A 25,318-nucleotide genomic window follows, 5' to 3' on the forward strand; every position below is an offset into this window, starting at 1 on the left:
GCCTAGCACAGGGAGATCAGCTCGGTGCTTTGTGACCACCTAGAGGGTGGGACAGGATGGGTGGGAGGGAGACACAAGAGGTAGGGGATATGGGGCTATACGTATGCATATAGCTGATTCATTTTGTTATATCCAGATAACTAATGCAACAACGTTAAGCAATTATACTCCATTAAAGATGTTTAAAAAAAAAGTTTTATCATAGATAAATTCTTTTCACTTGCATTTTGTTTTCGGATATTGGACACACATTAATTCTAGACTGTTGGCCCTTAACCACAGTTTTAGCTTGGCATTGATGCCATATAAAGGATTTTAGGGCACTTATGAATACTCTAAAATAATAGGAAAATTTCATCAGCTTCTCAAAGGGATCACAAAGATTAACAAAGGTTAAAGAACCACCACTCTACACATCCTACAATAACATGTTACAATTCAAATATTTCTTTCGTAAAACTGGTAGCTGATTTGAACTGTAGCCTAAAAGTTTTAATCAACCCTTAACTACCTGAGTGTTAGTAACAGACCTCTATAAGTGTATAATACCTCTTTTACACTTGATTCTTTAAAAAAAATAAATGAAACAAAACACTCTGTGGTGCAAAACATTGTTGATAGAAATTAAAGGTAACATAAACATATAAAGATATGTTCATGGTTAGAAAACCTGATAATTTTAAATTGTCAATTCTCCCCAAACTGATCTATAGATTCAATGCACTTAATTATAAGCCCAGCAGACTTTTTTGGGTAGAAATCAACAAGTTGATCCTAAAAGTTATAGGGAGGTGCAAAGAACCTAGAATTTCCAAAGCAATTTTTAAACAGTCAGTATAAAGTTGAAGGACTTACATTATGGGACTTCATAACTTAACAAATAGCTATGCTAATTAAATAGTGTGATACTGTCTAAGGACGAACCAAAAGAACAGTGGAACAAAATAAATCCTAGAAATAGACCCACAATTATTCAGTCAAAGGTACCAACACTATCTGAAGGGAAAAGCAAAGTCTTTTCAATAAACAGTACTAGAATAACTGTAAAGCCATATGGAAAAAAATGAACCTCAATCCCTACCTCATAAGAAACACAAAAATTAATTTAATGTGGATCACATACATGAAAATAAAAATGAAAACATAAGAGATTTAAGGGAATAAAATCACTTTGCATCTTCTAAAAGTCACTACAAAATATTTTCCTATTTCTTCAAAATGTTGTTTCTCAATTCCATTTCATAATTAAGTAGCTATAGAGAATACCTAGAACACATTGTAATTGAGTCTGGGTGGACCGAAGATAATCAAACAATTGGCTAAAAAAAATTTAACTTCTAGAATAAGCTGGATGTGAAATCTGTCTAACAAAAACACATATTCTTATTACTATGTTTATTATTTGAGGATCATGGCAAAAAAATTCACTTTCCTTTGATGGACAAAGTTGTCTAGATTTAGCTCGAAGTGTTCTAAAGAGATTTTCTGAACTTTAATATAATTTTATTATAAAGATTAAAGAGTCTATATATTCACCTACTTGCCTTTCTCCCCCTCTGTCCATTTCCAAGAGTAAAAATTAAACAACAACGTGAACAACAACAGTAAAACATGCAACACAAAGCTGCTTACCGGAGTCCGTAGAGAACTGTTCCATCAGGATGCAGTCGGATCATTCGATTTTTCACTGTAACCCCATGCACAAATGATTTCTTGTCATTCAGAAAGTAGGTGTCTGGTACCCAGAGTTGGTCAGCTACCCTGTTGTCTAGCGTGAGGTTTAGTGGGATTCCAGAATAAGAAAGCCTTTTGTCTTTCCAAGACTGCTGGAAATACATGGTGAGTGTATAATCCTGCAAAAAAAGGAAACCGAACAAAGAATTTTACCATCATCACCACCATCATCATCACCATCATCATCACCATCATCATCATCATCATCACCATCTAAAAGCCTTTTTGGTAAGAATGTGATAGCACGTGGCACTGTGGATACCTAGAGACTCGCCATTCTGTGGTCACAAAGCACTGAGCTGATCTCCCTGTGCTAAGTTGACTCACCAACCTCCCCTACAAGGTTATGTTTGAATATATTGAAATTTGCACCTCCAAGTATAGGGCAACCGATAGGTTAGAAGTACTAGTGCAATAATTGAATGCACGCAGAAGCATTTGCACCAATATAGAGTAAATCCATTTAATTGAATTTTAAGGTTTGATGTTAAGGTAATGATATCATGGGGAAGGCTGTAAAGGGAAGTTGTACCTGTAGATTCATGTTCACAAAAATCTACCTCTGGATATTGTATTTATAGTGTTGCTTGATTCAGGAATTGGTTTGAGTTCAGAGATGGGTTTGTACTCGAGTTTGTTTTCCCATCTTCTGTAAAAGGTTACACTAAGGACATACCTTTGCACTTTTCTTTCTGCCCAGGTTTCCCCTGGCAGTGACAGACAGGAAGATTTGGGCTCAATAAATGTGTCAAGCTCACAGGAGAGGAATGGTGAAGATTATCTTAGAGCTTTAGTTGTATGTTTTTAAAGAACTCTATTAATACAAAGTGTAATTGTCCATTAAAAGAATGAGGTAGCAGTAAAATCATAAAGACTTAAGATGCGGTCCCAATATTATAAAAACAGAAGGTTCACTTTTTCTTTTAAAGGATATTTATCAGTCAACAGCTTTAGCTGGATGCTTTAGCAACAATTAAGAAAACACGTCATAATTCCTTCACAACTCTGTGTACTGCCATTGTTATATATACCACTGTTTGGGAAGCATTGGCTCCGATCATCTCTTACATCTGGGCAAATTGCACTTCATCTAGATACCTATATGGATATTTATGAATTTCTGAAATATCTTAAATGATAAGACAATATTTGTTCTGGATAATGAGTTCCAATGTCCTTTAACCACTATATTCAAGAATGCTTACACTGTTTACTCAGAAATAATCTTGCAATAATTCAAAGCCATTCTTTCTTGTTCAATGACAAGGACATTTGCTCTTCGCTACTAATCATACAATATCCTTTTTATAGGTCTGAAACCTCCTTCCACCTTACCTTCATTTAACAGAAAAAGAGAACCCACAGGGTTATACACAATTCTCTTCTCAACTGCTAACATCTGCATTTGCATCCTCTTCAAGTTCTTTACATCAATACCTTTTCGGAGGACAATGAATTGAACAGATTCTGGGCCTTAGATTCTAAAACACCTCCATTCCAAAATCTACCACATGTAGAGCTATGTAACCATGAGCAACTAACTTAACCCCTTATATGTCAGATGTCTCATTTCTAAAATAAAAATAGCATTTTACTAGTTTATTGAAAGCATTACTTGGGAGAATCATGGTGCAAGTACTTTAGAAACTAACATGCTAAACAAATATATTATCTTCAAAAATTGTTGCTATTTAAAGATTAATATCATACTTCCAAATTATTTGGAGTGTACGTATTCGTTTTCATAAGCATTTCCACTTTTAAAGAGATGTTTATAAAAGAACCTGCAGGAAGAAGGACCCTGGTAACCATGAAAGTAAGCAACTGTCTGTCTTGTAAGTCTTGTTGTTGGGGTCTTGTTTGTAATTCAGACAATGTAAGAAAATGAATGACTAGCTCAGCACAATCAGCAATGGGTTACATGTTTCACTACTCACGCTGAATACACATTAGCCTCCAACTCTCGTGAGCGCTACAGAGGATTTCCTCACAATGAGACCATGAGGCAAAATCCTTACTCCACATTCTCCTCAACAAAGAAAGTTTTAATGTGTGATGAGTAAAAACTTATTATAAAATACAAATGAGAGTCTTGGAGGAAGATGGCGGAAGAGTAGGACGCGGAGATCACCTTCCTCCACAAGATACATCAGAAATACATCTACACGTGGAACAACTCCTACAGAACACCTACTGAACATTGGCAGAAGACCTCAGACCGCCCAAAAGGCAAGAAACCCCCTCCACGCACCTGGGTGGGGCAAAAGTAAAAAGAATAAACAGAGACAAAAGGATAGGGACGGGACCTGCACCAGTGGGAGGGAGCTGTGAAGAAAGAATGGTTTCCACACACTAGGAAGCCCCTTCGCGGGCGGAGACTGCGGGTGGCTGAGGGGGGGAGCTTCAAGGCCACGGAGGAGAGCACAGCAACAGGGGTACGGAGGGCAAAGCGGAGAGATTCCCGCACAGAGGAACGGTGCCGACCAGCACTCACCAGCATGAGAGGCTTGGCTGGAAGCTGAGGCTTGGGCTTCGGTCGGAGCACCGGGAGAGGACTGGGGTTGGCGGCGCGAACACAGCCTGAAGGGGTTAGTGCGCCACGGCTAGCCGGGAGGGAGTCCGGGGAAAAGCCTGGAGCTGCCGAAGAGGCAAGAGACTTTTTCTTCCCTCTTTGTTTCCTGGTGCGCGAGGAGAGGGGATTAAGAGCGCTGCTTAAAGGAGCTCCAGAGACGGGCGCGAGCCGCGGCTAAAAGCGCGGACCCCAGAGACGGGCATGAGACGCTAAGGCTGCTGCTGCCGCCACCAAGAAGCCTGTGTGCGAGCACAGGTCACTCTCCACACCTCCTTTCCGGGGAGACTGTGCAGCCCGCCACTGCCAGGGTCCCGGGATCCACGGACAACTACCCCGGGAGAACGCACGGCGCGCCTCAGGCTGCTGCAACGTCACGCCGGCCTCTGCCGACGCAGGCCCACCCCGCACGCAGTGCCCCTCCCTCCCGCCGGCCTGAGTGAGCCAGAGCCCGCGAATCAGCGGCTCCTTTAAGCCTGTCCTGTCTGAGCGAAGAACAGACGCCTTCCGGCGACCTACACGCAGAGGCGGGGCCAAATCCAAAGCTGAGCCCCGGGAGCTGTGAGAACAAAGAAGAGAAAGGGAAATCTCTCCCAGCAGCCTCAGGGGCAGTGGATTAAATCTCCACAATCAACTTGATGTACCCTGCATCTGTGGAATACCTGAATAGGCAATGAATCATCCCAAATTGAGGAGGTGGACTTTGAGAGCAAGATTTATGATTTTTTCCCCGTTTCCTCTTTTTGAGTGTGTATGTGTATGCTTCTGTGTGAGATTTTGTCTGTATAGCTTTGCTTCCACCATTTGTCCTAGGGTTCTATCCGTCCGTTTTTTTGTTTGTTTTTTTACTTTTTAAAAACATTTTTAATAATTATTTTTATTTTAATAACTTTATTTTATTTTACCTTACTTTATCTTATTTTCTTTTATCCTCTTTCTTTCTTTCCTTCTACTTTTTCTCCCTTTTATTCTGAGCCGTGTGGCTGAAAGGCTCTTGGTGCTGCAGCCAGGAGCCACTGCTGTGCCTCTGAGGTGGGAGAGCCAGCTTCAGGACACTGGTCCACAAGAGACCTCCCAGCTCCACGTAATATCAAACGGCGAAAAATTCCTAGAGATCTCAATCTCAACGCCAACACCCAGCTTCACTCAACGACCAGCAAGCTACAGTGCTGGACACCCTATGCCAAACAACTAGCAACACAGGAACACAACCCCACCCATTAGCAGACAGGCGGCCTAAAATCATAATAAGTCCACAGACACCCCAAAACACACCACCAGACGTGGACCTGCCCACCAGAAAGACAAGATCCAGCCTCATCCACCAGAACACAGGAACTAGTCCCCTCCATGAGGAAGCCTACACAACCCACTGAACCAACTTCAGCCACTGTGGACAGACACCGAAAACAACGGGAACTACGAACCTGCAGCCTGCAAAAAGGAGACCCCCAAACACAGTAAGATAAGCAAAATGAGAAGACAGAAAAACACACAGCAGATGAAGGAGCAAGATAAAAACTCACCCGACCTAACAAATGAAGAGGAAATAGGCAGTCTACTTGAAAAAGAATTCAGAATAATGATAGTAAAGATGATCCAAAATCTTGGAAACAGAATAGAGAAAATGCAAGAAACATTTAACAAGGACCTAGAAGAACTAAAGATGAAACAAGCAACGATGAACAACACAATAACCGAAATTAAAAATACTCTAGAAGGGATCAATACCAGAATAACTGAGGCAGAAGAACGGATAAGTGACCTGGAAGATAAAGTAGTGGAAATAACTACTGCAGAGCAGAATAAAGAAAAAAGAATGAAAAGAACTGAGGACAGTCTCAGAGACCTCTGGGACAACATTAAACACACCAACATTCGAATTATAGGGGTTCCAGAAGAAGAGAAAGAGAAAGGGACTGAGAAAATATTTGAAGAGATTATAGTTGAAAACTTCCCTAATATGGGAAAGGAAATAGTTAATCAAGTCCAGGAAGCACAGAGAGTCCCATACAGAATAAATCCAAGGAGAAACATGCCAAGACACATATTAATCAAAGTTTCAAACATTAAATACAAAGAAAACATATTAAAAGCAGCAAGGGAAAAACAACAAGTAACACACAAAGGAAACCCCATAAGGTTAACAGCTGATCTTTCAGCAGAAACTCTGCAAGCCAGAAGGGACTGGCAGGATATATTTAAAGTGATGAAGGACAAAAACCTACAACCAAGATTACCCAGCAAGGATCTCATTCAGATTTGATGGAGAAATTAAAACCTTTAGAGAAAAGCAAAAGCTGAGAGAGTTCAGCACCACCAAACCAGCTTTACAACACATGCTAAAGGATCTTCTCTAGGCAAGAAACTAATAACAAACCCAAAACAATTAAGAAAATGGGAATAGGAACATACATATCGATAATTACCTTAAATGTAAATGGATTAAATGCTCCCACCAAAAGACACAGACTGGCTGAATGGATACAAAAACAAGACCCATATATATGCTGTCTACAAGAGACCCACTTCAGACCTAGAGACACATACAGACTGAAAGTGAGGCGATGGAAAAAGATATTCCATGCAACTGGAAACCAAAAGAAAGCTGGAGTAACAATTCTCATATCAGACAAAATAGACTTTAAAATAAAGACTATTAGAAGAGATAAAGAAGGACACTACATAATGATCAAGGGATCGATCCAAGAAGAAGATATAACAATTGTAAATATTTATGCACCCAACATAGGAGCACCTCAATACATAAGGCAAATACTAACAGCCATAAAAGGGGAAATTGGCAGTAACACAATCATAGTAGGGGACTTTAACACCCCACTTTCACCAATGGACAGATCATCCAAAATGAAAATAAATAAGGAAACACAAGCTTTAAATGATACATTAAACAAGATGGACTTAATTGAAATTTATAGGACATTCCATCCAAAAACAACAGAATACATATTTTTCTCAAGTGCTCATGGAACATTCTCCAGGATAGATCATATCTTGGGTCACAAATCAAGCCTTGGTAAATTTAAGAAAATTGAAATTGTATCAAGTATCTTTTCCGACCAGCAGCTCATGCAGCTCAATAACAATAAAACAAACAACCCAATCCAAAAATGGGCAGAAGACCTAAATAGACATTTCTCCAAAGAAGATATACAGTTTGCCAACAAACACATGAAAGAATGCTCAACATCATTAATCATTAGAGAAATGCAAATCAAAACTACAATGAGATATCATCTCACACCGGTCAGAATGCCCATCTTCAAAAAATCTAGAAACAATAAATGCTGGAGAGGGTGTGGAGAAAAGGGAACACTCTTGCACTGCTGGTGGGAATGTGAATTGGTACAGCCACTATGGAGAACAGTATGGAGGTTCCTTAAAAAACTACAAATAGAACTACCATATGACCCAGCAATCCCACTACTGGGCATATACCCTGAGAAACCCATAATTCAAAAAGAGTCATGGGGCTTCCCTGGTGGCACAGTGGTTGGGAGTCCACCTGCTGATGCAGGGGACACGGGTTTGTGCCCCGGTCCGGGAGGATCCCACATGCCGCGGAGCAGCTGGGCCTGTGAGCCATGGCCGCTGAGCCTGCACGTGCGGAGCCTGTGCTCCGCAGTGGGAGAGGCCACAGCAGTGAGAGGCCCGCATACCGCAAAAAAAAAAAAAAAAAAAAAAAGAGTCATGTACCAAAATGTTCATTGCAGCTCTATTTACAATATCCAGGAGATGGAAACAACCTAAGTGTCCATAATTGGATGAATGGATAAAGAAGATGTGGCACACATATACAATGGAATATTACTCAGCCATAAAAAGAAACGAAATTGAGCTATTTGTGATGAGGTGGATGGACCTAGATTGTGTCATACAGAGTGAAGTAAGTCAGAAAGAGAAAGACAAATAGCGTATGCTAACACATATATATGGAATTTAAGAAAAGAAAATGTCAAGAAGAACCTAGGGGTAAGAAAGGAATAAAGACACAGACCCACTAGAGAATGAACTTGAGGATATTGGGAGGAGGAAGGGTAAGCTGTGACAAAGTGAGAGAGTGGCATGGACATATATACACTACCAAACGTAAAATAGATAGCTAGTGGGAAGCAGCCGCATTGCACAGGGAGATCAGCTCGGTGCTTTGTGACCACCTAGAGGGGTGGGATAGGGAGGGTGGGAGGGAGGGAGACTCAAGAGGGAAGAAATATGGGAACATATGTATATGTATAACTGATTCACTTTGTTATAAAGCAGAAACTAACACACCATTGTAAAGCAATTATACTCCAATAAAGATATAAAAAAATACAAATGATTATAATGACAAATAATACTCTAACAGCTAATGTTATAATTAAAATATGTTTGTGGTAAGTAAATAATGGAGAGTGGGAGGAGAAAATAATATAAACATGAGTGATCTCTGCATAGATTAAGTAAGTGTGTGTGTGTGTGTGTGTGTGTGTGTGTGTGACTTTCCCCTTCCCTTTCTGGAAACCATTTTGTTTCCTGTAAAGAGAGAACTATACACAAGTAGTGAGATCTTTGCTCTACACAGCTCACTCTATTTTCAGTAAATATTGACTAAACATCACACCATATTTCTCAGTTAAAGCAGTAACTTACCCTGTTTGCAATAAGAAGTCATTCAGTGGAAATTTCTGGATACTAGTATTTTACATTGGGAAGTGGGTGATGTGGAATAAGTATCTTTCAGGACTTTTCTTCTTATTCATTGCTATCTTAATCTGGGACCTGATTCTATGATAAATGGTTATATGGACCCATGAGTTTGATAACCTTAAAAAAACTTTTTGAAGCTAATGATAATTGTGATGATAATGATGCAAAATATGGAAAGACCTGAAACAGAGCAATATATCCTTACTATGTATATTTTACCACATGCATGACAATAATTTCCTTCTAGAAAGTGCTCTGTGGTTTTCACAACCTTGTGAGATAGGCAAATTCTCCCTGAGAGAATTTATGATCTATATCTCTGGGAAACTACTTACTGAATTTTAAATAAATTATTTTTTCTATCTGCACCTTAAATATTAATAGTCACATCTGCATATGATAAAGCCTACGGTATCGTTTTGGTGTATTCTATTCTTAGATGGAAAAGAAAGGCTTAAAATTACTGTATTTTGCTCTCTGTTACAACAGGTTTTTTATTAATCCTTCATTAGTCTAAAGTACAAGCACTCCAGGGAGGATGGAAAGTTTTTGGAAAGAAATAAAAGGTATTAATACTTTGGCCAAGAATGCTGAAATCATTTTTCTTCAAGGTGTGTTTTAAGTGTTCTACCAGCTTTCTCAAGTGTGCAGTCTACTCCTTGAGAGAAAGTGTGACGTATTTAGAAACTATGGGCCATAGGGGACTCGACACTGAGGCAAATTAATGGGATTAACTGGTATGAGATTGCTAATGAAATTTGTCAGGCTAACTCAGGTATGAGAGAATTTGATTCATTGAGGAAAAGCAGGTTAGACAATACCAAATTAGTAGGGCACAATTAAACTCCAAAACCCATACTTTTTAAATCTAAAAATGTTAAAAAAAATATTTCTAATCAAAGCAATTCTTTGGAGAATAAAGGAAACATTATTTTTATTTATTTATTCACTTATTTTTATTGAAGTATAGTTGATATACAATATTATATTAGTTTCAGGTGTACAACATAGTGATTCAAAATTTTTGTAGATTATACTCCATTTAAGATTATTACAAAATATTAGCTATATTCCCTATGTTGTACAGTATATCCTTGTAACTTATTTATTTTATACATAGTAGTTTGTACCTCTTAATCCCATACCCCTAACTTTCCCCTCCCCCTTTCTCCCTCCCAGCTTGTAACCACTAGTTTATTCTTTATATCTGTGAGTCTGTTTCTGTTTTGTTATATTCATTCATTTGTTTTACTTTTTAGATTACACATATAACTGATAGCATACACTTAGCATTCCAAGATATGGAATCAACTTAAATGTCCATCAACAGATGAATGGATAAAGATGTGGTGTGTGTGTGTGTGTGTGTGTGTGTGTGTGTGTGTGTGTATATATATATATGCAATGGAATATTACTCAGCCATAAAAAGAATGGAATTTTGCTATTTGTAACATGGATGGAACTGGAGGGTACTATGCTTAGTGAAATAAGTCAGATAGAGAAAGGTAACATTCTTTTCAGATCAGTAGTTTTAAAATCTGGGTGATTTTTGTCTCCCAGAGGACGTTTAGCAATGTCTGGAGACAGTTTTGGTTGTTACAACTGGGAGTACCATGTGTGCAACTAACATCACAGAGAAGAACAAACCTGACTCCATATTGGACCTATTCTTTTAGTTTTAACCTTTGTGCTCTATTGCCTGTCTTAGCATGCTAGCTCTGCACCTTTGTAAAAGAATGTTTCCTATAGCCTGGAATATACATAATAGCCCTTTCTTCATGTTCTGCCTCCCAGGCTTGATCTTTAAAGGTTTAACACTCTTCCGTTCATATAGACGTAAAAAGTTGGATTGTAACTCAAGTAAGACGGTTCTTTGAGACACTAGTCTGCCATCTTCTCAGTTTTCTGTCTTTCTAAACAAAGTAGCTACTCCTTGCCCCAACACCTCATCTCTCAATTTGTTGGCCTGTCATGTGGTGAGCAGTAAGAGCTTGGACTTGGTAACACTAGCATCTGTGGGTAAAGGCCAGGGATGCTCCCCAACCTAATATACTGAACAGTGCATCCCCTACAACAAAGAATTATCTGGCTCCAAATGTCAGTAATGTCAAGGTTATGAAACCCTGCCTTAAATGAAAATATCTTCCTTTTTAGTATCAATCAAATATTTCAAAATCCTTTATCATCAACAACATGTCTACTTGAACTTTTATATATTCCTCAAAACTTTGTGTAAGGGATGCCAGCATTAGATGGTTTACAATTTGCCACTTCAACATAATAAATCATTTGATAAAAATCCATTAATTATCTAGCATCAGAGGAGGGAGAAAGAGTTATATGGTTTAGGTATGCATTTTATCAGAATGAGCTCTAAGAAGACTTCATAGTGGGCTGGAAAAGTGAAGTCTCTTATTAGCTGCCTCCATAGTCAGTACACATCTCAAACTAACTTGATAGTGAAGAGACAAAATATTGCTTTAACATCTAGTAACATTGCATCTGCTCAGAAGGATCATGTGAGGAATCTCTCCTTTTCAACTGTTCCCAAGAAAAGGGAGAACTTTCATATATATATATATGAAAGAACCAAGGCCCCTGCACACATTTGCATTTTATCTTTCACTGATTTGATTGTACATTATACATCATAAGGAGTCCCAAGCACAAATCCCTGTTCCTTATAAAACATTTATGCCAGTTCATTGAACTCTGAGATCCACTCTTTCCAAAGCTAAGGCTGCTTTCCCCAAAGGCTGATATAGTAGAGCTGTGCATCACTTCTACAGAACCTTCTGTGATGGAAATTGCCATGCCTACAGTCCCTGCTGATTGAGCATGACCACGTTCTATATCACACAATTCTGCCCTCCTCACACCTTGGGAATGAAGAGTAGATGTCTAAGTTAAGACCAGCTGGTCCATAGGCAGGTGATAAAACTGTGCCTGGCTCAAAAAGATGAGATGGACCAAACAAAGTCCTCTCCCTGAAATTTGCTATTGGATAAAGGATCTGATACAGGAGCTGTGGGATCAAGTGCAAAGGTCATGACATAGAACTAGTGCTGCACTGCTATTATGAATTTATAAGAGAGGAGAGACTATGAATAAAAAGAGGAAGCCAGCTTGCAAAAGAAGAAAGAAATGGAGAAAGATGCAGAAAATAGCCATAGGAGAAACAGCATCATTAGAGAATGAGTGAACAAGTTCATAAAGACTTTCTGCTTCCTATTTCTAGTTCTCCTGAGGTCTGGACATGTTTAATACTTCAACCTCTAATGAACCCTCTTTGTATTATTACAACAAACTTCACTTTCCTTGTGCTAATTTGATTCCATCTTTATTTCCTTTGACCAAAAAAACCCCATAATAATTATGCTGATTGATGTCCATACCAGAATCTCATTAAGCAATAATTATACATATTAAGAAACCCAGAAAACCTCAATCATCTGGCCCATCTCCCTAATTTCAAAAAGGGAGGTATTATGAAAATCTGAGACTCGGAGATGTTAAATGACTGGAAAAAAGTGGAGGGAGATATATTTGATCTTGTTTATTAACCAAGAGAGCAAGGAGAGAGAAGGAAAACATATTTACTTCTATGGAGAAAATTCCCTGTCAAACACAATGACAATTATCAAGAAAAGTAACCTGGAAACTAATGTATATGCTGGCAATAGGTAGTATTTCTTATAAGGATAGGAAAACAAAACAAACAAATCTCACACATCTCATGAAAACAAACTTTAGTGAAAAATTGCCTGATGAATACACCAATTTAGGTTGTAATTAAAATGAACCACACCACACCTGTTTCTAATGCAACCTCTTGTTTAAATGAATGCTTTGTGTATCAGTGTCACCATTAAGTATATTCTGCAGCAGAAATGCATCACTGCATCTCCAGATTTTCTGTTAATTTTTAATCTTTTATCTATCACCTAATATCATGCTATTAATATATATATTTGTTGTGCTTACTCCCTAGCCATGTTTTGTTACAATATCTTTAAACTACATGCATTCTCATTTTGCCAAAGCCCATGTTCTTATTTTTATTGATTTTTTTTCACTAACTGTAGCCTGTACTATGCCTCAGAGAACATAATCTTCTTTTACATTTGTCTCATCCTAAATAGCCCCATTTGGTTTATCCATCTGTGTAGTCAGACTTTTTGTCAGTCTGTGTTTTGTTCTGAACTATTCTGGAATGAATCAATCTTGTGGATGAACAAAAACATTGAGAGTTATGGGCTTATACCAATGAGAGTCATCTATGGAAATCGCATGGGCTTGTATGACACTGACATGACAACTGGAGTACAAACGTGTTCTGATGCAATGAACTTCAGGAGAGTCTCAATATATAAAACTGAGACTATACAATATAAAAATTTTAGCATTTGTGATCTGATATCTACTTTAGAAGCTGTAAAGATTTATTTTCTTTAAAAATAGGAAAACGCTTTTTTCTATATAATGAATCCAATTTCTTGAAAAGGATATGATAAAATTTGTGTTTCATACTGTGACAGTTTAAATGTCTTATAATCTAAAACCTAAATAATCAGAAGTGCAAATAATTAAAGTTGTTTCCATGGTAAGATATATTGAAATGTTGGGCCTGAAGCAGGGAAAATTTTCTAGAAACTTCTAGGTCAAAAGATCTTAGGTTATTAGAATGACTAATTCATTCTGTCAACATTTCATGATTGTTGACTAGATTGAAAAAATTGTATTATGCCAGAGGCTGAGGAGAGAACGTTGGGTAATACATCTTCCCTTCCTGCCTCCTAGGAGCCCCAAGGCTAGGAGGTGAAACTGAGCATTGTTCATTTCCAAGCTGTCCCCCCGGCCTCCATAGGCTTCTCAGTCCTTCCATTACCTTTGTAACCAGCTCCCTGTGTGAAATTTCCCCCACCTCAAATACTCAGAGAACTCAGAGTGATTCCACTTTTCTTCATTGGTGGCTGCCTACTGCAAGAGACAAGATTATTGAGTAGGAGGTTAGCAGCTTAACAAGCTCTGGCATTCACCTAGAGTATAGAGAAGGTAGAGTTAACACAGCACTAAAGGGGAGGTAGAGGAGAGAAAACAGAAATAGTTAAGGCAGAATTTGGGGTGACCTTTAGATCTGGGAGGGTAGAGAGAAGGGGTCATCAAGGATGACTACAGGATTTCTGACCCAAGTGAGTAGATGGATAACAATAGTAAGAATTGAAGATTTGGGACTGAAAATGACTCATTTATTTCGGGCTACTTTGAGTTGTGGGTGTCAGTGGCACTTGCAGATAAAAGTGCCAAGTAAGTAGTTATGTGCCAGAATATAGGAAGGCAGGACTTAGGGAGAAACAAAGCTAAGTGAGTCATGAGGGATATATGCAGCCGTGGGAATGGAGTAGTTCACCATGGAGACAGTAGACGGTGAGAAGAGGATAGCACCCCTGGGGAAATTTGATTCTGGGATTAGTCACTCTTTTGAGTTCTCAGAACTCTCCTCTTCTACTTTGATTGTAGTACTTATTTTGTAATTATTTCTCAGTCCCACTAGACTTGGAGCTTCCCAAGGGCAAACGTTTATATTTTTAGGCCCTAGCTTAGTGCACCAGTGATAGCAAGTGCTCAAATATGTTAACTGAATGTGAAATAAGTAGTGCTGTGTGTTTGGGGCACCTGATATCAGCACTAAGTATGTTAGTGCCAACTCATCTTAAACTTTGAAATATTGGTTATCCTTAGGTAACATACATGGGAACTCTCAGTTAGCTAAAATAATTAATAATCCAGAATTTCCATTCTCTAACAACTCACGATTAATGAGTTCATAATTCCCACGAATATAGGAAATTGATAAATTTCTGGGAGATGATAAAAGCATATGGCGTTTAAAAAAACTTACTCGTTAGGAATGAATTAATAGTGACTTTCTACAAAGTATTAATAGATATATTTTGAATTATATTAAATGAAATTTCATTGATAGTTCTAGTAATAACTTGTCATTTTGGAAGTATTAGCCTATTTATACTAAAGCTTTAAAAATAGATCTCTATGTAGAGAAACTTTCAAGCTCATTTACAAGTGAGTCAATATTCAAAAATTTCAATAAAATATTAGATTGATGATTAATTTATCAGGAGAATGATTCATAAACTACTGACATTTAAAACCACATAATTAATTATCTATGACACACTAAAGTTTTTTCAAAGTTCCTTAGTTCCAGAGGTTCATAGAAAATTAGTTTCCATTTTCCCCAATATCTAAGTAAGAATAGAAATAAAATCAATTTCATGGAGGATCTAATGCAGAATGTGGTGGTTTTGGCTGACTATCCTGAGTTGGACTATGAATGACCAGAATGAAAACCAACATGTGGTATGCATGGCAACTTGCAAAATCCAAGCTATAGACTGAGCTAAACTGGGAAAGGATATGAGAATCAGAATTAAACCAAGATTCTATCAAAACACACACTACTTAGAAGAGATGGAAAAAAAAATCTGTGATCATTTTCCTGTGCAGGAAGGCAGTATTCTCTTGTGATTTGTGATCTTGTAATGTGTACAGAGCTTAAAAGGGAGCAGTCAATAGCAAAAATTCTAGGTCTGGTATTGTATTCTTGGAGGAGAATGAGATCTTAGGAACTCTTAACTAAAATTAATAGGGTGAAAAAATTAAATTAAATTAAATTAATAGGGTGGAATAAGAGGGATTGTTAAGGGCTACAGGAATATCTCTCTCCAGAATCAAGCACTTTCTGATATCTCTTAGAGCTTTAACTTGCCTTCCCAGGAAGGTATCCTTAGGACACTTTCAAAACGCTTATTCTCAAACTTCCTAATGGGAAGATGGATTTCCTTCAAATTATCATCCTAAAGAGACAGTAGGTAATGATATCCGGGGAGTCCCTGGGGAACTGTCAAAATAGAATAGGCAGCAAATTATAATGCCCAAATATCAAATTTATTACATTCACTCTCTTGTTCCATCCTCTTTTCTGTACCGTCTTGTGTTTTGTTTTTGTTTGTTTGTTTTAATTTTCCATTCAGAGATAATCACCATCAACATTTGGTATCTAATTTTTTTCTATCTACTTTAAAAGAAATAAAATCATTCTATATATACTACTTTTTATCATAAGCATTGTTACTTTTTTCCACAGATATTTATTTGTTTGTTTGCTTGCCTATTTATTCATTGTTCAGCAATCTCTCTTCCTGCGTTGTACTTTCTTTCACTAGTTAGTAACTTGGTGAGCAACCTTTTTTTTTAAATTAATTCATTTATTTGTTTATATTTTTGGCTGTGTTGGGTCTTCGTTTCTGTGCGAGGGCTTTCTCTAGTTGCGGCGAGCGGGGGCCACTCTTCATCGCGGTGCGCGGGCCTCTCACCGTCGTGGCCTCTCTTGTTGCGGAGTACAGGCTCCAGACACACAGGCTCAGTAGTTGTGGCTCACGGGCGCAGTCGCTCCGTTGCATGTGGGATCTTCCCAGACCAGGGCTCGAACCCGTGTCCCCTGCATTGGCAGGCAGATTCTCAACCACTGCGCCACCAGGGAAGCCCGGTGAGCAACCTTTTATGTGTTTGCTTATGCTTATGCAATTATCTAGGAACATATATACATATAGATAGAACTTTTGTGATTATTTTTTAAAAATAGCATCATATCACATGAATCTCTCTTTTTTAACATTTATTGTGTTTACACAACAGACTGAAAATCTTTGGACAGCATCTTCTGTGACTTCCATATTTTGAACTTTAGAAGTTCAGGAAGGAGTTTTCAGTAACGGTTCTATATAAATAATGAATGGAAGAAGATATCAAGGGAAAATTCTCCCGAGATTTAGATTTCTTATTTGTGCAGCAATCGTAGAAAATGGCATACTTCAAACCAGATAAAACTGGTTACTTTTTGAGAAAGGAAGATTTTGGAACCAGGAGACACGTTTTTTTCCTTCACATTAAAAACACATTACATGGCAGCTTATTAAATAACTTAAAACAATGGCTACAATAATAAAATATTTAATTTTCAGGAAGAATAATACATCAGACAAGATGCGATTTTAGGGCCAATCTCCTTGTAGCAAACCTTCATTCCTTCCTAACATTTTAGTCTCTTTTTAAATAGGGTGTTTGTTCATTTAGGGTCTACTTTCTCAACCTCAGCACTATGAACATTTTGGATTGAATATGTATTTGATGTAGGAAGCTGCATCTGTGTATTCTGGGATGTTTAGCATCACCCCTGGCCTTTATTCACTAGATTCCAGTAGCAGCCCCTCAGTCATGGCAATTAGTGATGGCTGCAGACATTGCCACATGTGCCCGGGATGGGGGGGAGGGGAGCGAAATTCTCCCTGGTTGATAACCACTGATTTAAGGTCACCATAGTCTGTACCTGCCCCTTCTCGTGGGAGCAGAGATTTTCCTTTTGTCTTCTTTCCCGATTACCTTGTCCCTATTCCTTGGGTCCCAATTATACTTTGATACATTTCTCTACCTTTATGGGGAGTGCAAAAAAAAAAAAATCTATTTATAAGAATTACACAATAGTTTTTCTTCCTCCTGCTACCTCAGCCCCACAGTAGGACACAGAGCTTGTGCGGGTGAGGAACAGAGACTAGATTTCCACATCATTCACCCGATGGACAAGGTGTGTCTGTGCAGTGCACTAACTGTATAAATTTCCCTGGTGCTCTGCTTATAATATTATAACATGGCATTTGTGAATGGATTGTGGAGACGTCAGACATTAATGTCTCCATAGTGACAACACAGAAATGGTTGGTTGTGTTCCCAGGCCAGTCTTCAAAAGTCAATTTACCCATAAATCAGTCGAGATCTCTGAATGGTAATTTCTTAAATTCTGGGACCTGGTAATTGGAAACCATGCAGTACAGTCTTACATGAGGAGGTAAAACAGAAAGCAAGCTGGCTTTCCTTCCCCTGGTCCAGTTTGATAAAAACAATTTTAAATCAAAATGGCTTACCTTTTATATCTATGCCATTAATTCAACTCCCTAAAGCCTATATTGATGGAAGTTCCCTGAAATCATTCCATCCTTATTGAATCTTTCTTTTCTTAGTAACTCAGAAATTCCTCCAAATCAATGGGTAGAGATACAACTCATTCCATTTAATGGCTACACAGTATCCTGTAACATGGAAATTAGTCATTATTTTGTTAATGGTCATTGAAGTTGTTTTGGGTTCTTTTTTTTTCTTTTTATTGGGGTATAGTTGCTTTACAATGTTGTGTTAGTTTCTGCTGTACAGTGAAGTGAATCAGCTATATGTATATATATATCCCCTTTTTTTTGGATTTCCTTCCCATTTAGGTCACAACAGAGTGGTGAGTAGAGTTCCCTGTGCTGTACAGTAGGTTCTCATTAGTTATCTATTTTATACCTATTAGTGTATATATGTCAATCCCAATTTCCCAATTCATCCAACCCCTTGGTCGTCCATACATCTGTTCTCTACGTCTATGTCTCTATTTCTGCCTTGCAAACAGTATGGAGTTTCCTTAAAAAACTAAAAATAGAATTACCATATGACCCAGCAATCCCACTACTGGACATATAACCTGAGAAAACCATAATTCAAAAAGACACATGCACCCCAATGTTCACTGCAACACTATTTACAGTAGCCAGGTCATGGAAGCAACCTAAATGTCCACTGACAGATGAATGGATAAAGAAGATGTGATACATATATACAATGGAATATTACTCAGGTTCTTTTACAACTTAAAATAATGCTGCAATAAATCTCTCCTCTCTCTGTAGATCGGTAGATAGATGATAGATGATAGATAGATAGATAGATAGATATAAATACCACAAGTACTGGTGTTTTATTGCATCTTTTGTCTTATATGATGCCATATTCTGGAGCTTAATATAATAACTTGCTAAAGTAAGTAAAAATAAAACCACAGGCTGCTCCTTTGGTACAACCGTTTTCTAAATATTGAACTAAATTCAAACTTATAGAAAGCATCAACTAAGGCCTTAAAGTCAGGTTTACAGAATCAAAGAGCTACATAAATATCCATATTGGCCACCTCTAGTGGCTTAAACTTATTGAGCATCTGTTCAAACTTCTGTTAACCTTTGACCAGATCTGGCACATATCACTGCACAGAAGGACTTGGCAAACTTATACCACGCAGTGACCAAAAAAAACCCCCAAAAACCCAAAAAAGCACTTTGAGAATTCCTTTGGCAGTGTAGAAAAACTGGTTTGTGAATTTTAAAGCTAGTAATTCTGGTAAACTTAATTTTCCTCTGATATAGTTTCACAGCCATCCTTGGACCTATACCAAACATGCATATCTTAGTAGATTTGCATTAAGGATATAGACTAGACCCAACTAGGAATAAAACTTCCAGGCTAACACTATGCTAAAACAAACTGAGCGATCAACTAAGTCTTTGGCTAAAACAGAATTGGGAGAGTTGGAATCTAGTTAAAGATTCAGTGTTCATTAGTCCTGGGATCTTAGAGCAAACTTGTCAGCTAGCCTGATAATCTCCTTACCTGTGTGATGGGAGGCAAAAATGTCAACACGATTGTTGAAATGATGAAATGATTGAAATAATGTATATAATAGTCTTAAAAAACTGTAAAACTATAATTGAATAAATAAGGAACATCAAGTAGCTTCAAGCATGTTACAGAACAACACAATGCCTAACATGTATTTTCATTCTCTTTGAATTATTAATTTTTTCTCCACTAAATACTGAACAATAAGAGCTGTCTACTACTAAATGTGTTTAGGTATATGACTGGTAATTTACTATGTACTTTCTACATGTTACATTGTTTAAACCTCATTAACAACCCTATGAAGTTGAAATTAATATTCCCTTTTTATAGAAGAGACTCTAAGTTTAATATTACCTAATGCTCCCTTTTTATAGAAGAGACTCTGCTAGAAAAAGTTAAAGCTGCAATTTGAACCCAAGTCTGTCTGACTTTAAATTCCTAGTTCTTTCCACTGTACCACATAACAAGCAATAGCTTAAACATGTATCACAAGCACAAAAGATTTTCCTCCTAGGACGAGACTTTTATCTCTTGCCTAAGGCTGACTTCTGCCTTGCTTTTTTATGGATGCCAATTAATCATTAACATTCAGTTCTAATGTAGACTTTTCAGCCCTCTCTGATGTTTTATCCATGAACTCCGTTCATCAGCTGGTGACGGTAATGAACGCGGCTGCCATGCTCTTATCTGTGTGCTGTTGACAACCCCACGGAATGCTAAATACAGTCCGTCGTTCATCACTGCCCTGATGATTCTTCAGATGTTAGCTGAGGGAAAGACAACATTTTTGTTCCATAATAATCTTCGAGGAGTACAGGAAATAGAGTAATTTTCTTTTAGTGGGATGCCGTTCACATTCAAAAGCCTGCCAAAGTATTTTACCACTTTCAAATAAAAGCCTCTTTAGTCATGAGTTATAGTAGCAGCTATATTTCCCTTGTTAAAAATGATTTCTAAATGACAGTAAGACGAAAGGCAAACATGGTAAGTACCTACAGGTTAAGGATCTTTTAATTAAGATTGTGTGTGCATGACAACATTCTAGTAGAAGTGGGGGAGCATAAACTGGTTGAGGGTAGGGGTACTGTGGTTTACTTCTATGCCTCGAGCACCAAGATAATGGGATGCTGAATGAAAGAACCATCCATGGCCCAAAACAGTATCGTGCCCACCCACACTTAGATCTGGTCCTCCGTCTCCACCTCTATTCTCAGTGAATAGTACAGTCATCTACCTTGTGGATCAAATCAGAAACTAGGAGTCTTGACTCCTCTCTGCCTCGCTTTCCACATTAAATAAATCAATAAAACCTGACCTTTCTATTTCATAAAATATATACATACATATCTTTATTTTGTTTACAGTTGCTATGCTCTAGTTTGGCCTTCATCATTTCTCACCTGATTTATTGCAATAGGCTCCTGACTAGTCATCTGCCTTTATGCTTGCTCTTCTCTAATTCGTTTGTTGTGTGGCAGGTAAAGTGGTATTTCAATTGTTTAAAATTGCAATTATAAGCCTGCTGCTCCCAAGGTTAAACTTTAATGGCTCCTCGATGTTATGAGGATAAAAATACAAATACCCTAAAGGCAAATGATGTGCTTCCTCTATTCCTCTCTCTCTAGCCACACTTTTGACTTGCTTCCTCTTTGACTCCATCATCCAATTCTTCAAACACATGCTGTTTTCTCTTGCTATGAAGACTTCTGGGCTTGGAACACTCATTCTTCCTCTCTTGCCTCTTTGCCTGGTTATCCCCAACTGATGTAGGCCTCAGACTGGAGGCCCCTCTCATTGTAACTTGCATCATTGCACAGGAAATTGGTTCATGCCCTTCTGTTTCCTCCACTAGACTGTGACCCCTATGAGAGTGTATCTACCTGGTGATCCCTCAGTGCTGAGTACAGGGCCTGCAGGTTAGTGGGTGCCCAACAAATATTTGTTGAATGAATCAATACATGATTAGAGTGAGGAAGAATCCTGAAGCAGGTAGCTAAGTCACAAACAATTAAATTTTGTAATACAAATGAAACATACTATGAGTCTGAATGGGGATAGAAAAAGTAGGGGAGGAGTAGAGATAAAACACTGAAGGGAAAGAGAATGGATTTAAACTGCTGCTGTGGATATGGGAGATGAAGCCAAAAATGCAAGAAAAGTATCAGAATTTAGGGAAAAATTGATGTATTTGGGTTGGATATTACTTTAAAGTGCTTGAAGTGGAGATTTAAATATATTAGTTGACATAAAGGTGTAGAAAGATATCAAGGGTACAGATTAATAAGTCCTCACCAGCACTGTGGCTATGAGATTAAATGAGGTCATCAAAGTGAATGTAGAGACTGAGGCAAGACAAGGGCCTAGGACAGAAGCTTCATGCATATCAGTCTTTCTTCTGCTGGCTGAGAGCCAAAATGCTCTTTCAGTGTTTGAATCCAAGGCAATTGATCCCTTATCACTCAAGGGTGGGGATGGGATATTAGTGATGATGAATACTCTCAGTATCAAAATCTATAGATAAAGCCCCAAACCCATAGGAATGAACTTTCAATCTTTTGCTGAGAAAACTGTTTTCTCATGTAAAGTACAAGATGTAAATGACTAGTAATACTCACTTTTTAAACTATATTATTTTATTCATTTTTAGTGTGCCTTATCCATCCCCAGGGAACATATGTGTTTCAAAGTTAGGGTTCAGCAACAAAAATGACCCAGAAAAAAGAAATTGCCTTGAATAATTTACTACCCAGTCAATCAAATTTCTAATTAAATTGTGGTGTCACATTCCAAAACATTCATTTTAAGGATATTTAAAGGATATTAGTCATATTCTAAGCTTTATATAATTTTTTTTAATTAATACATTACCTTAAAAAAATTCACGTGGGAAACTTGCTTTGCTAATGAGAATGAATCTGAGGCTTTGGAGAAGTGGGTTTTAGACCTAAGGATAATCTTTGGCAAATCAAATTCCCAGACAAGGAGCTCTTACATCCAGTAAAATGAGTAGGTTGGCTACATCAACTATTCTTGCACTCAATGTACGTAATTACCATCACGACTGCTTGGACTACTGAGTTTGATTCTGAGGAGTACAGTCCTGAAATCTACATTTTTTTATGGATTCTTTCAAGGAGATTATTATGTTATTAGTTTTCAGGTCTTAATTTGAGAAACAGTGACCTGGGTATTCCCTCAGGGTTCTTCAGAATCCTAAATGAGCTATGTCTATTTTTTCATTAGTCCTATGAAATCTGTTCCTGTCTCCATTTATATCATTTTCTATTTGGTCAGTTTCCATTTCTACTCTCTTTGCACTGCAGCAAAAGGAATGTAAACCTGGAAAATTCTCTTAGTGTTTCCTGTAAAAACATTTTCATGAATACTAAAGGAGGAAAGGGGGAGATCAAGAGAAAGAGAGTTCTATTATCTTTAATTTCTGGTACTGGGTGTTTTCCTATCCCTCCAACTTACTTACTTCTGGTTTTGCACATTTGTTTCTAAAGCATGTAACTCTGAAGCACACTGGAAATTGGATCCCCAGCTCAGATGTGAGTGGAAATCAAGGATCAGCAAGTGGTGTGTCCTCTAAAGTGATATCTGCAAGCATAATGCAGAATTTTATTTCTGAAGAGCAGTGTGAGTTCCCTTCAGTTTTCCACACCTCCTCTGGAGCCATTTCCCCAACCCAAACACGGGAGAGACTGAAGGACAAGAGAGATCTTGTCTAGAAACGTCACAGAAAGACTTAGGGGGGAAAAAGGCTATGCTGATGTATTTTCTCATCTGCATGGAGCAATGTGTATTTTGGTACAGTGTTAAAAATCCTCAAGCAATTTCTCTCATGTCACAAGTTTAAGGCGTTATCTATGAATGAGTCAGCCTGGGAGTTGCCATGGTAACGAATCTCATCCCTTTGGAGTCAGTCCCTCTGATGTTGCCACTGAAATACTTCAGTTTCAGGAGGATCTAAAGTTCCCATTACATTTCAATATTCATTATGTTATACATGCAAGATTACCTGACTAGAAGTCACTTTTAGAGATCTATAAATAGACATGCTACATCAAACTTGTTTCTTCTGCAAGATGAAAGAAAAGTCCACAAAAATCCTTCCTGTGCTCACAGCACATCTCTTTCTCTCTCCCTCTCTTTTTCCATCCCCTTTCTTGGGTATAAGTGTGTGCATATATGTGTGTAATCAGTGGCCTTCATATTTAAAATATTTGAAGAGGACACTATGGACAGCAGTCATGAGCCCCAATTTTCAGGGGAGTGGTTGAAAATACTAGTGGGTTGACACACTGCAACTGTACAAGAAGGCAAATGATGCTGTAGTTTAGTGTGGCGCCACCATGGGCAGCATTTGTGAGGTTTCCTGATTCATATTCCAGGGAAGGTCTGCTTGGCAGAAGAAAATTGCTTACAGTTGCCATACCTCCAAAAAACAGAAGTCCAGACTCTTCCTTGTCAAGCAAGTTCTCAGTAATCTGTCTCAACCTACTTTTCCAATATTGTTTGCCCCTTGACTACCTGCCCACTCAAGTGTACCCTCCTGCTGACACAAAAGGCTATTTCCTTAACATTCTAGTCTTTTTGCATATCTCCGTCTTTGGTTGTATTTTCTTCCTCTTCTTAAAACTCAAAATCCTACTTACCTCCAAGGCCCAAGTTGGTACCAGTTTCTACAAAGAATTCCCCAGTCCCCACTCCAAGCCAAATTAATCTTCCCCTCTGCTCTTTGTTACTTTGTTCACTTCTCTGCTACAGCATTTACCCATTCTACTCAGTATGGTCATGACTTGGCTTTTTCACCTGTATCCCCACTCTATGCTTTCAAAGTTGTGGCCCATGTCTCATTCATCTTTGTATGCCCACAGTATCTAGCGCATAGACACCAGTAGATGTTTACTAGCATTAACTATATTAATATGAACTGAATAAATAATGCTCACTCCATGATGTACAGCCAGCTGAGGAGCTTTGGCATTCTGGTTGTTCACGACATGATAGACCAGGCATAATGCACACAGTCTGGTCTCTAATACAGTGTATGCGTACTCCACTTCTGAGTTACGCATGATGTGCCGTCAGCTATGATAGTTTCTCTAAAATCCACTGCTGAGCTGCACTTTTAGAAACTGCAGTCTCATGTAGTATCATAATTAGAGTATAAGATTTGGAGTCAAATAGATCTGAATTCAATTCCAGCTTTATCTTTTACTAACTCTGTTACCAATTCACTTAACCTTTCTGAGGTCCAGTTTCCTGACCATTAGTTTGGAATTAATCAAGATACTAAGATGAAAAGCTTAGGATAGCACTTAATATACAGTTACGTATTCAACAAATAGTAACTACTGCAAGTGTAACTTAGAGATACCCCAAGAGGTTGCTTTATTTCAGTTGTTTCCACGATACCACTGGGCGTCCCTTTGTGATTGTTATATACTGCACGTAAAATAGTCCTCGGAGGGTGTGCCACGTCCACGGCCATTATTTTTTGTATGTATTTGACCCTGCTCTTACCACACGACTTCTCCAGGCTAGCCACAACTCTCCGATGGAAAGAAAGAACTTGAAAAGCCTGGGCGGTGGGCTATGAATTGTCCTTGAATATTCATTCTGCATATTATGTATGTTCTGTACTGGATAAAGACTCTTGACTTTGAAGGTAGGGACACAGGTAGTAGTATGGAGTGGAAACAAAGACACACAGAGACATGCAGAAAAAA

The 25,318-nt window shown here is 38.1% G+C and overlaps 1 protein-coding gene across 3 annotated transcripts in view; it reads right to left on the reverse strand.

Moving 5' to 3' along the window:
- GABRB1 (gamma-aminobutyric acid type A receptor subunit beta1) overlaps nt 1-25,318 on the reverse strand; it is a 394,887-nt gene that overhangs the window by 259,368 nt on the left and 110,201 nt on the right. For all 3 annotated transcript variants that reach the window (XM_027103040.1, XM_027103041.1, XM_027103042.1), the window contains one exon: nt 1,633-1,853. In XM_027103040.1, coding sequence (XP_026958841.1) covers nt 1,633-1,853 — 221 coding nt within the window. The remainder of the gene's footprint in view (nt 1-1,632; nt 1,854-25,318) is intronic.

The sequence above is a fragment of the Aethalodelphis obliquidens genome, unplaced genomic scaffold (genome assembly GCF_003676395.1).
Source record: "Aethalodelphis obliquidens isolate GAN/ISIS:26980383/991018 unplaced genomic scaffold, ASM367639v1 scaffold6, whole genome shotgun sequence".
NCBI classification, from domain to species: Eukaryota; Metazoa; Chordata; class Mammalia; order Artiodactyla; family Delphinidae; genus Aethalodelphis; species Aethalodelphis obliquidens.